Source organism: Nerophis ophidion, linkage group LG08 (genome assembly GCF_033978795.1).
Source record: "Nerophis ophidion isolate RoL-2023_Sa linkage group LG08, RoL_Noph_v1.0, whole genome shotgun sequence".
Classification (NCBI taxonomy): Eukaryota; Metazoa; Chordata; class Actinopteri; order Syngnathiformes; family Syngnathidae; genus Nerophis; species Nerophis ophidion.
Window position 1 is genome coordinate 60,022,823 of NC_084618.1, and position 14,442 is coordinate 60,037,264.

General features: G+C 41.1%; 1 protein-coding gene across 5 annotated transcripts in view; it reads right to left on the minus strand.

Annotated features, from left to right (window-relative positions):
- Positions 1–14,442, minus strand: part of raraa (retinoic acid receptor, alpha a) — a 397,302-nt gene that overhangs the window by 19,595 nt on the left and 363,265 nt on the right. For all 5 annotated transcript variants that reach the window (XM_061909159.1, XM_061909161.1, XM_061909160.1 and 2 more), the window contains one exon: positions 4,851–4,992. In XM_061909159.1, the coding sequence (XP_061765143.1) occupies positions 4,851–4,992 (142 nt within the window). The remainder of the gene's footprint in view (positions 1–4,850; positions 4,993–14,442) is intronic.

The window sequence follows — 14,442 nt, forward strand, 5'->3', positions numbered from 1 at the left end:
TGTTTTCCTGTGTGTAGTGTTTCAGTTCTTGTCTTGCGCTCCTATTTTGGTGGCTTTTTCTCTTTTTTTGGTATTTTCCTGTAGCTGTTTCATGTCTTCATTTGAGCGATATTTCCTGCATCTACTTTGTTTTAGCAATCGATGATATTTCAGTTATTTTTATCCTTCTTTTGGGGAACATTGTTGATTGTCATGTCATCTTTGGCGGAACATGTCATGTTCGGATGTACTTTGTGGACGCCGTCTTAGCTCCACAGTAAGTCTTTGCTGTCGTCCAGCATTCTGTTTTTGTTTACTTTGTAGCCTCCCGCTGTTTCCGACATCTACAAAGCAATTAGCTACCGGCTGCCACCTACTGATATGGAAGAATATTACACGGTTACTCCGCCGAGCTCCAGACAGCACCGACACTTAAAAACAACACATAATTTACAGACTATAATTGCTGGTTTGCAAAAAATATTTTTGTATTAGATAATCTCCCACGGCACACCAGACTGTATATCATGGCACACTAGTGTGCTCCGGCACGGTGGCTGAAAAACATTGTCTACTGTGACATACAAAATGTAACGATAATGTCCCAAAATGTCCAGCAGAGGGAGACCCCTGTCTGCCTGAATGAATTGAACACTAACTAAATTAGACAATTCAATTAAATTATTATTGTCCGTTTTCTTAATAGTTGAAAAGACAGACATACACACATATGATAATAAAATAAATGAATAAATAAATAAAATATGAAAATAAAAATAATGAATAAAGAAGGTTTTTACACAGATTATGACGTGTAAAAACTAAATACACATAGAGGCTTAACATATCAGTTGAATGTCCACTTTCATCAATCACATCAATTATGCCGAGACAGATACTTCTTAGGGGGGTTGACTACAGTTTCAAGTAATCCAAGATAGGTCTCCACGGATCACAAAATTTCTGTAAGTTACACATTCTCACTACCTCCCTCAACCAGGCTTCAAACTTAGGTGGTGAGTCAGATTTCCACACTCTCAAAGTGCATCTCTTTGCAATGACCATACCATAGGCCACCACTGTGCTAACATTCCACCCTCCATCCATCCATGTCCTACCACTTGTCCCTTTTTGGGGTCGCGGGGGGTGCTGGAGCCTATCTCATCTGCATACGGGGGGAAGGCGGTGTACACCCTGGACAAGTCACCATCTTATCGCAGGGCCAACACAGATAGACAGACAACATTCACGCTCACATCCACACTCTAGGGCCAATTTAATGTTGCCAATCAAACTATCCCCAGGTGCATGTCTTTGGAAGTGGGAGGAAGCCGGAGTACTGGGAGGGAACCCACGGAGGACATGCAAACTCCACACAGAATCTGTAGTAGGCCTGGGCGATATATCTATTATATCGATAAATTAGATTTTTTTTTGTTGCAGCAGATCAAAACAAATTTAAATCAATGTTTTTCTCCTCTTGCGTCTGCATATTTTTTGGCGGCATGAGCTTCCGTAGTCCTCGGCCGCCCACTTACTTTCTTAACGAAAATCTAAAATTCTAGTAAAACATGGCTACTGCTAATGCTAACGAGAGCAAGACGTTTGTTCCAAAGAAAAGTGTGGTCAGTGCTTTAGATTTACGGCATGGAACTAGTGACTGCACGCTGCAAAAAGGCAGCAGGACAATTAAATTATTCCAGCATCTAAAACAGCATCAAGTTGAATGGGGGAGATGCAACTCCTGAAGAGGCGAATAAAACCGCAACATCAAGTCCACCTAAGAAGCAGCATACTGTGGTGAAATATTACAGGCTATCTGCAGGTTTCAGCAAGTCAAATTTAAGACTTTTTAAGACCTTTTTAATGCCACCTTGAGTAAATTTAAGACCGAAAAAAATAATAAAAAATCTATTAATACAAGCGATGGTTGGGGATCCCACTGTACTACAACCTCAATGACAATCAGTCAAGTTTACTTTTTGTATGTTTATTAATAAACAAACTGATAAGCACCACTCGGCCAAACAGTTTATCAAAAACCTTGAGAGATCCAAAAACTTTGACATCCAAAACAAACAAACCAACACCAACGCCAGTAAAAACATAATAACCGAGGTGAGGGTAAAAATAAATTAATTACATTGGTCAATAATAGTGCAATTATAGTGCAAAACAGTATTATAACATCAACAACAAAACACTGAACACACACTCAAATGAGCCTCAGTTGAGCTTCAGCTGGCTGTTCTCATTCACAAGTTTTGCCTCTATTTTTTTCAGCTCACTCATTTTTTCTTTGTATCTCTTGGAAGAGATACAAAGAAAAAATGAGTGAGCTGAAATCACTCACTTTTACTCGAAGACGTGCCCCGAAAAAAAACCCCCAAAAACTGGTCCAACATTTTAAGACCATTGAGTAATGAATTGAAGACCATTTTAGGAATTTCTAATAAATTTAATACTTTTTAAGGCTGTAATTTTAGATACATGAATTTAAGAGTTTTTAAGACTTTTTAAGGATCCGCGAATACAGAGCCATCCCCAAAACAGTCGCTCTGCACATCTAAACCGGACAGCTCGTACGCGGGCGTGTGCTGCTGTAAAAGTCTTGTGAAATTATAATGCATTTAATCATCAATCATCATGCATTTATATACTTACTAAAAATATGGTCATCAAGTTTGACGTGATTATTTCTTTGCATATAATGTACAGTTCTACATTTACATTAGTGTTTTATAAGCACATAATTGATCTTTTATTAATGTTAAATTATTTTTTGTATCTTTATCGATTTATCAGAGTGCATGCAATGTGCAAGACAGAAGTTTTAAGTTTGAACTTTATCAAACTCATTGTTGGAGATTTATATATACAGTATTTGCATACAATGTACAATGCTGCATTTTTGTTTACATAACTATTTCATTCAAGCAGAAGGATTGCCTCCCAGAGGAAGCTCCTGATTTAGTTATTTGAAAATGACTGTATAAAAATTAAGATTTATATCTGGTGTAAAATTGACATGATACATACAGTATTTGAATTTTGCCAAGAGCAAGACACGGAGTATGCTTTGTTAACTGCTAGTTTTGATCATATAAAAGCAAAACTTGTTTTGAAATACCTCTGTCATTTGACGGAGGTGTTTAATTTGGTTTCTTTAAGAAGTAGTTTAAAAAAATCCTACATCATATTTTTTGTTAAAAAATCTGACATTTTATTATAAAGTCATATCTCCCAGGCCTATTTTGTAGTGTGGATTGTTAGAAACTGTTTGATCAAGTGAAATTACCCAGAAAACAATAGTAGGTATGAAAAACACTTAAGTTAATTTCTTTCACTTTCCAGTAAAAAAAACTATAAGATAACAGACATATGCAAAAGGTAGGCGTCTATCAGGGTGCCTGATGCAAATTAGGATTGAGGGGTTTTGTTGAAGTTTGAAGCATAAATCTGTCAGTGATGGAGAGGTGACATCAGAATAAATGCATATCCCCCATAAGCCATTCTGGCCTTGTCCTGCTTGGCACGGCCACCTGGCTGCTAGCCTGTCTGGAGCTGTCTGCCTGCGGACACAAGGTCACCCAGACCTCCCTCCTGGCTCGGAGCAAGACGTACACCTTCTGTGGGTGTGGGTGTGGGTGTGTGTGTGCGCGCGCGTGTGTGTGTGTGTGTGTGTGGGGGGCCACTTTAAGGCCGAGCTGTTTGAAGGTATCTCTTTATTCATGGCAAAGTTGGGCTTTGTCACCTTCTATTTGTGTGTTACTGCGTGTACTCTGGGTGCGTGACGGGCACAAAGAGAGACTCCCCACTGGGCCCAGATGGCCTGCCTCTTCTTCCTGACCGTCGCAGATTTGCTTGCCAAAGTCACCGCTGAGGACACGGGCACCAGCAATCTGCACGATCTGCACTAAAGGAGCACAAAAAGTGTGTGACTCAAACTAGGCCAGAGGTCTTTCATCACATTTGTGCAAGTGCTGATAGAGGCTTGAAATAATCCACAAAAAGGCATATTCCAGTATAGAAGTGATGGGCAAGGAAAAAGAAAGGCAATCAGACCCAGGTCCAGTACAATACAAATGACTAAAGTGAGTGTACGCATGCTATTTAAGAAGTTTGGATTTGTGCTATTACACTTTCCCACCACAAGGTGGCCCTCCAACTCCACTCCCAGCAACGTGTAGCTGGCTTCTGAGATCCCTCTAACCATGATTAATGACCCCATTCAAAGGTAAGTAGCTCAGAGGATGACTTCTTTTACTGTAAAGCCACGGAGCTGTAGCTTGGGGAGCACCCCCTGCGTCGACTTTAGAGGGCGCGCAGGGGTGGGGGGGGCTTAATAAGGTAAATAAAAGACAGGAAGCGCCGTCCAAACAAGCCGATGATAATAACGGGAGTTTGTTTATCAGGACTAATGTGTCACATCCACACATTGAGGTTTTGTGTAAAATGCCATCAGGCTCTTTGTTGATAACGCCTTTGCCAAATATTTGATCCAGTCGAGCTGTGTGTGTGTGTGTTTTCACATAGCCCCAGGGGGTGCACACGCCTGCTCTTTCACCCTCGGCAGGTGAGAACATATTCATCACAGCCTGCCAAGCTTGGCGTCACCCTGACTGTTAGTGCCAGACAGCATCACGTTGACACCGACTATGCTCCTCCGGACATATAACAGTAGCATTATGGGATATCAAACGTTATATCATTAAGCTTGGCTGGCGAGTGTCAATGGCGAGCAGTGGCGCAATGCAGCAGCATCTTAAAATACTTTTTCTATTAAGGAAATAAATCCTGCAGGATTTAAACAGCTAGGATGAGCTAGGTCTATGCCAGATGTGGCGGCCGTGCATGGTGGATATACTCACACTCCTTGGACATTCCGACTTCCAGGCACTTCTGAAGCCGACAGTACTGGCAGCGATTGCGGGTGACTTTGTTGATGATGCAGTTCTTCTCACGGTGACAAGTGTACACCATGTTCTTTTGGATGCTTCGCCGGAAGAAGCCCTGTGAAACAGAAAGATGGACACAACGCAGGATTAGGGGCATTGCTGGGGAGGATGCTTGATAACTGATCCCTCTTATCTTGAAAGTGTTTCCCTGTTTCTGTTCTCATCAAACTCCCAACAAAACATCCCCGGCAAGGTTTAATTGATATCGCACACACAGCAGGTGCTAAAATGCAATGAAACGCTCTCCTCCAAAAAGTTGAGATGTTGACAACAAACTGCTAAAATCTTAAATCTTGAATGTTTCATCCAGATCCAGGATTTATTTTGGATCAACTGTTACATGATCCTGTGTCAGCACAAACATTTGACAGTGATATGCTTTGATAGACAATAACTACAGTACACTTACTCCTTCAATTGGGTGTCAAAAATCATTGATTTTCGGATGGATCGCGATTCCTACTCGTAAAGATTCTTAATCCGTTCAAAAAGATTTTTTTTTTTTTAAGCTTTCCTGTACAGTCGCTAAGCCAAATCATATTGTTGATGTAGATGCCCATATCTACTGTACATTTCTTTTCAGAAAAGAGAAGTGTGGGATACTTCTCTTGTTGCCTTATTTGTATTTGACTTTATGAAAAGGTTGGGTAAAAGTTTATGAAACAAAAACTGTTTTCTTTTAAGTGATATAGAAATAAATCATGGCTGGTTATTTATGGAGGATCGTAGTTAATCATAGAACTGGCACCCGATGTTAAAAAGTATGAATTTTGAATCAAAAATAGTTTTGAATCGAGAAACAATTCTGAATCGAATCATTACCCCCAAGAATCGAATAGTGTGGTATATTCACAGCCCTAATATATGTACACACACACACACACACACACACACACACACACACACACACACACACACACACACACACACACACGCACGCACGCACGCACGCACGCACGCATGTGTGTGTATATATATATATATATATATATATATATATATATATATATATATATATATATATATACATACACATATATATTCATATATACACACACATATACATATACACATATATATATATATACATATACATATATAGATATATACATACATTTATATATATACATATATATATATATATATGTATATATATCCATCCATCCATCCATTTTCTACCGCTTATTCCCTTTTGGGGTCGCGGGGGGCGCTGGCGCCTATCTCAGCTACAATCGGGCGGAAGGCAGGGTACACCCTGGACAAGTCGCCACCTCATCACAGGGCCAACACAGATAGACACACAACATTCACACTCACATTCACACACTAGGGCCAATTTAGTGTTGCCAATCAACCTATCCCCAGGTGCATGTCTTTGGAGGTGGGAGGAAGCCGGAGTACCCGGAGGGAACCCACGCATTCACGGGGAGAACATGCAAACTCCACACAGAAAGATCCCGAGCCTGGATTTGAACCCAGGACTGCAGGAACTTTGTATTGTGAGGCAGACGCACTAACCCCTCTTCCACCGTGAAGCCCATATATATATATATATATATATACTGTATAAATATATATACTGTATAAATATATATATAGTAATCGAGTAATCTATTGATTTGTTTGTTTGATCAATCGGATAAACACACGTTACAGCCTCAATGTGTATTTTAGGGAAAATAGTTGAATTTCGTTTGCTTGCTATAACCTCATTTTTTGTGCACACTGACCGTGGCCGTGCGTTGTTTAGTAGAATACAATAGAATAGAACGTACTTTATTGATCCCTGGGGGAAATTCAGTCCATGTGGTCCAGATTGTATCACTTTCTTCCAGATTTTATCACTTTTTTTTTTTGTTACAGTAAGGAAAGGATTCATATGGCCCCATTCCTGGGTGGATCTCGCGTGAGAGGACGATAGGGGGTTAATTACTTTGCAATGCGGTCTACTGAAAATCATGGAAAGCTCCACTTGACATAGCAACTGATGATGTGGTCAAAGTTGGAATTTCCACAAAACAAATGTTAAGATATTCAACACTACTGCTGTCTGGCGGGTAATGTGGATATGCACTTACCCAATTTGTCACGTTTCACGAGTCAGTTAAACCGCAACGAATGGGGCCATATTAATCCGCTTCCTAATGTACACCCATTAAACGATGAATTGAAGCAACAGAACATAAAACAACACTTTTTTCTAATCAAATTAATCCTTGCAGCGCTTTGTAAATGTATTTGTATATGATGTAACACCGACCTAAAATGCATGTATCTATATTTGTCTTTTAATATATATTGTTCTTTTCTTTTTCTAATTTTATTTTATTAGTATATTGTATGTGACATTACCCAGTCTGAACCTCCTGAAAAACTATTTAACCAATTTGAAAAAAAACTTAACAATAAAATATGTGTATTTTATTTAAAATGTTTTTTTTACAATGTCAAAACAAAAATGCATTGCCAGTCAAAAGTTTAGCAACAGATACTCGTGCTATTCTAAAAGCGTGTCCAAACTTGTCATTGTATTTTTCTATTAAGTAGACTGTTTCTAAATGTTGATGTGACAGAAGCCCAGCCTTTTATCAAAACATTAATTTCAAAAGGAATGCTGAACCTACACTAATCACTTATAATGATTTTGTTGAAAGTAATGTCATTCACAATCATTCCAAAGCTGCAACTGTGTGTCAACATTGTAATTGTGTGCAAGAGAATCATGAAACAATTGAGCCCATACATTTGAAGGCGGAATACACTTTGCAATGACATCATCCACTCCTGTTCCAAATAAAAAAAGATGCCAGCTGAGATGTTGTTGTTTTGTAACCTAAAGAAATCCCCAAAGAAACGTTGTAATCCATGCATCACCCGAATAAAATCAATCTGCATCCGTGTGGATGCAATATAGCGCTGGCACAAAGAGAAAAAAAAAAACAGGTTAATGCAGATCAGCCACAATGGAGTGAGCGCTCAGCACTGATGTAAAGCACACATGCAAAACAGGTCAATGTGGGTATTGATCGGACTGGTCATTTTGTGAAGGAGCGAGTGGGTGGAGCCAGCTGTGGGTGGGGCCCCCACACATCATCCTGCAGGATTAGCCTCGCTAGCTAACAGATGGCCGTTGGTGTTTTAGTAATAACCGAAATCCATCTCTCGAATCCCAGTAGAATATTTGTAGTGAAATATGAAAGCGCGCAAACACACACACACACGCTCAGCAAAGTAGCAACACCACGAGGCCGATTGAACACGTGTGCATGTTTAAATCCTCACCTAATTTACTAACTAAACTCTGGTCACCATGCTTTGCAACCCATAATATTGATTGTAGTGTAACGAGATTAAGTTGATTTTCTCAAATATTTGTGTGCACATGCAAATGTTGTTGTCAAACTCAGTATGTTCATGGACACAGAAGATAAAAAGCAAAAAGTTTACTTATTTGTTTACTTACTTTGCACTATGAATGGTTTATTTGTTTCAGGCATGCTTGACAAGTCACATTAAAGAGCATCACTCGGTTAATTTTGACCAGTTCAAAATGTCTAAATAGTAGTAGGAAAAAGCAAAGGTCATATAAACATATTTTTTTAATTTCAACCCAAATCTTTGTCCTGTGTTTTAATCTAGTTACATGCTTTACTTTCCCATAAACTTTTAGTTTTTATTTCCCCTTTTTTAAAATAAGTTTTGTAACCAGCAGCTGTTTAAAATCTGACAAAAATGGCAATAAAAATATATATATATTTTTTTAAATTTAAACTATTATCAGGTATACAGAATCAAGTAAGGCGTATCGGTGATACTGGCCCTGTATTTACCTGGTATCATATCGATACCATCCATCCATTTCTACCGCTTATTCCCTTTCGGGGTCAGGGGGGGCGCTGGCGCCTATCTCAGCTACAATCGGGCGGAAGGCGGGGTACACCCTGGACAAGTCGCCACCTCATCGCAGGGCCAACACAGATAGACAGACAACATTCACACTCACATTCACACACTAGGGCCAATTTAGTGTTGCCAATCAACCTATCCCCAGGTGCATGTCTTTGTATGTGTAGTATCGCCCGCCTCTAGTGGATACAACATGTGGCAGTTAAGCAGATTTGCCCTTAAAAGGTGAGAAGTTGTGTTGCCTGCTGCTGAGCGATAAGTGTGTGTGTGTATCATGTCCTATTTGATCCAATGCTGCCCCGACCTTGACCCCAGTGTCACGAGGGGATTGACCTACTCCCTCCTAAGATCACAAGGTCCAGGTTCGCTCTGACAGCCTCGCCCCGATTGGTCGCCGCAGCCGACTTGTGAGCCAGTTAATTGTCCTCCTCCTCCCCTCCTCTTCTTCTTTTAGGAGTCATTGCTTCCTGCGGCCCTTAAGCCTCTTTTTGTATATCGCCGCTTAATCCACCCGGCGACAAGAGCCCTCAGCGGGTCTGACAGCCACCCTGCAGCTTGAGAAGAGATGAGGCGGGGAGGGGAACGGCACTGAACCGGTCTTTTGCACTGTACAACTTGCGGTGCTGTACTGGTTATCAGCCTTGCTGAGATTCACATTGCGTGCGTGAAAGAGCGAAAGGTGTGTGTTTGTGTGTTTGTGTGTGGCGGGGTTGTTGAGTTCACAGAGAAGCAAAGGAATCCTCTCTTCATGACTTTCACATTGTTGCCAGATTAAGAGCGCTTCCCAGACACCTGCAGCGTCCTCACGTGTGTGTTTTATGTAGGTAGGTAGGTCTCTATTCTCATTGCACAAGTACAACCAAACTTTGTTTTCAGCACAAACCCGTTCAAGATAAGACAAACAAACAATGTAGTGTGAAGTGAAGTGAGTTATATTTATATAGCGCTTTTCTCAATTGACTCAAAGCACTTTACATAGTGAAACCCAATATCTAAGTTACATTTAAACCAGTGTGGGTGGCACTGGGAGCAGGTGGGTAAAGTGTCTTGCCCAAGGACACAACGGCAATAACTAGGATGGCACAAGCGGGAATCGAACCTGCAACCCTCAAGTTGCCGACACGGCCACTCTACCAACCGAGCTATGCCGCACAGGGTTACAGAACAGGAACGCTGATGGGTTGCCACAAGGCGCCACGTAAAAGATGGGAAAAAGGTAAAGGCTGGGGGATGAGTAAAAAAAACACAATCGAGACTGGGCTCCTGAGGGGGCCAAGTCTGGAGTAGAAAAAAACCCTCCATAGCAAAGCACATATACATATTACAACATACATCTCGAGACTTGCAACAGAGGGGTGGGGGTGGGGGCTACAGTGGCAGGCTGCAACTCTTCAGACGCTGCCCAGCCGTCCATCACCCCATGTACTGGTGCACTCTGAATTTCACACTTGCCATTTTTTTTTTATAAATGTACGCTGGTTGAAAAGCCATTGTGTGAGCTAGAATACTTTAAAAAATGTTTAGACCACCAAATAAAGGGTTCTATTTCACAATTCAAGATTATGTAAATGGTCAATGGATTATACTTATATAGCGCTTTTCTACCTTCATTCATACTGATGGCGGGAGCTGCCATGCAAGGCGCTAACCACGATCCATCAGGAGCAACGGTGAAGTGTATTGCTCAACGGACGAGACTACGATGGCAGAAGTTGGGGTTCAACCTCGAACCCTCAAGTTGCCATTCTACCAAGCGCCACTTCATTGCAGACAAGATAAAGCATCTTCTGAACTGTCTCCACTTGGGATGGTCCCCTGCTGGCCCCATTATGGAATGGACTTTGACATATTATGCTAGATCCACTCGACGTCCATTGCACCGATCGCGGTCTTCTCCAAGGTTTCTCATTGTCATCCCACTGGGTTGAGTTTTTCCTTGCCCTGATGTGGGATCTGAACAGAGGATGTCGTTGTGGCTTGTGCAGCCCTTTGAGACACTTGTGATTTAGGGCAATATAAATAAACATTGATTGATTGATTGACTGACTGAATATGAGTGTGTCATTACTGAAGTCCCATTGGAAGGTACCATAGCTGAAGGAGACAGTTAATCATGTTAATGTAACCATCTTGGGGAACTTCACTCCATTCATTTTTCCTCATTCTGTTGTTGGTATGCATTATATTGCAACATTGATTAATACGCATTAATTATATCACCATTTGCGATATTCGATTTTTTCTATTCCATCAATTAAACAATTAAAACATGTTATTTGATAAAAGCAGAATGACGCAAGAAACCTGAAGCCCAAAGCTAAAGTCATCACTGTAACAACATAGAGTAACACTCTATTTTAAAAATTATATGAAGACATGTTTGAAAGTACAGTGGCTGAGGACATGCAGAACAACTGACAGGCTAATTTCCACAACTTGGTGGAACCTCACTCTATTTTAGTGCATCTGGAAAGTCTTCACAGCGCTTCTCTTTTCTCACATTTTGTTACGTCACAGCCTTAATCCAAAATGGAATACATGAATTGTCCTCAAGATACTCCACAAAGAGAATGTTTTGTTTAACATGTTTTGCAAATGTATTAAAATTGAAAAACTACAAAATCACATGTACATTCATCCTGGATTGTCCTGTATATTGTAAGACGACTTGAGGCTGTAACTGCTACCAAAGGTGTATCAACAAAGTACGGACTTTGAACTCTGCGGCCTAGAAGATGGTGCGCTAGTTTAAAGATTTTTCTTCGCTGACGGCCATAATAAAAATAGTTAAAAAAACAAAAAAAACAAGCAAATACAATGAGAGGGAGTTTCACTGTTTGTGCTATGGTGCCATTTTTTGGACAAGTTAGTGTACTTCCTTTCAGCGCTTTCACCTGGAAGTAGGGTGCGGTTCAGTCTTCTAGCTATCTGTAGCTCTCCAAGCCACGTGTTTAAGTTTCAAAATATAACTAAAACAATTAATACTTACTAAAAACGCCCCATGTATGACATCTGTAGGAGTGTTTTCATGCATATTTGTACGTGCTATCGTTATGTAATGATGCCGGCGTCGTTTGCTAATATGCTAACACGTTTACCAGTGTTTGTGTTGGTATTATTAATTTACAACGGCATTGTTTTTGTATTGTTCCAGTATCACAAATTCCTCAGTAAATTCACCAAAATGTCACCATGGAGTTATTGAGTCTGATTAGGTGATTGGAGAGCTAGCTTCCACAGCCAGTGGGTCCATGACGATGACTTCTGTTTTGTTTGATCAACCATTTTACTGCCATGTTATAGGCATATTTGGAAAAAAGTAAGGTATGTAAATAAACATTTACAGAATCTTCCTCTGTAAGTACCTCATTTCGCAACATATGCTGTATATCTGTGCATCATAGTCCGGTGCGGCTAATATATGGAAACACATCTTTTCCCCCTAGAATTTAGTGGTTGCGCTATATAACCTGAAACATGCAGTACTGAGCAAAGGCTGTGAAAAATTATGCACATGTGATTTTTTGTTTTGTTTTTCTGGTCGAATAAATTTGCAAAATTATAGAAAAAGAATTCACATTGTCATTATGGGGTAGAATTTGAATTTAGAATTATGTCTGTAGAACTTTGAGAACAAAAAACTATTTATTAAATTTTGGAATAAAAATAACATACTAAATGTGGAAAAAGTGAAACGCTGTTAATACCTTCCGGATGCACTGTATATTTTGTTATTTGCAAGCAAACATGTTTGTTTTTTATCTTGAGGCACACACACACCCACTTCCTTCAATCTTCATATTTAAAAATCAATGTATCTCATGCCTATTTCTCGTGGAAACACAGTGGCTTCGCTGCTATACCATCAGGATGCTCGTTTCTGTGGCGCACGCCACTACTATGCCCCTCAGACAAAACCATAAATATGAGGGTGTAAACATGCATATTTAATGCTCGAGTCTTAATATCTAAAAGGGGAAGAGAAGTGCAATGCCGGTGAGTATGTGCTGGCAGTCGAAGTTAAACAACAAACGAGGCAAGCTGTCTCAAGCAAGAGAGCTCCATACCCTTACACACACACACACACACACACACACACACACACACACACACACACACACACACACACACACACACACACACACACACACACACACACACACACACACACACACACACACACACACACACACACACACACACACACACACACACACACACACACACACACACACACACACACACACACACACACACACACACACACACACACACACACACACACACACACACACACACACACACACACACACACACACACACACACACACACACACACACACACACACACACACACACACACACACACACACACACACACACACACACACACACACACACACACACACACACACACACACACACACACACACACACACACACACACACACACACACACACACACACACACACACACACACACACACACACACACACACACACACACACACACACACACACACACACACACACACACACACACACACACACACACACACACACACACACACACACACACACACACACACACACACACACACACACACACACACACACACACACACACACACACACACACACACACACACACACACACACACACACACACACACACCTCCATCAGTATCTCCTCTGTTCGCCGCAGCCCCCAGGAAATGCCTTTGTAGTTTGGCATGCTGCTGCAAAGTCGACGCGGCTAACCCTCAACTTACCCCAGTCTCAAATGAGACAAGCATATACATTCGCACGCCCGTAGTGTTGAATTATTGAGCGTGCTTTGCCAAGTCATCTCCTCTGTAGTCAGAGATATGGCAGAGGCATCCGGAATTCTTCAAATTAGCACTGCAGATGTGGAGGGAGGAAGCGGTCCCTCGGATCAAAGACAGTGGGCGCTAGCAGATCTGCAGCCAGGATAGCTTCTTGAAGAATGAGTTGAAGTGAGGCGTAATGTTGTTGCCCGAATACCATATCTACTCTGCAATGCCCGACCTTTGTAGACATACAAAGAATAAATACTAGAGACATGTTCTGAAAGTAAGTCAGAGATGTTGACAAGCGACAGCAAAACAGACTTTGAGTAACTCTTCTTGAGTAACTTTCTGCACAACAATTCAATGTCTGGCGGGCAAATAAAAACATCAGCTCTCCTCACGTCCCCTGTCGTACATCGCCAGCCTCAAAAAGCTCATTACAGCGCAGATTCTGACACAGTGCGAGCGAGCGAGCCAGAGAGAAACGCTTTGATCAAAGCCGAGAAACGGCTAATTACTCAAATTTAGAGCTCATCTATCGCCCGGCGCCTCACTTTTTGTTTATCGCGCTTAGAAGTGGCAGCGTGCGTCACACTGCTGTGAGCGCTCCGTGCTCTAAATATTTCCTTTTTGTTGCCATTTGAAAATGAAAAGTTTGCTGCTAATTTGACAAAGTAATGCACCGCAGAGGAGATAGGAAAGGGAGGTGTCGTGTGAAAGGTTTATAGACCCCCCACCTCCCGCACACCTCATATGGCGCAGCAACCGCCATTTTTATGGTGTCAATG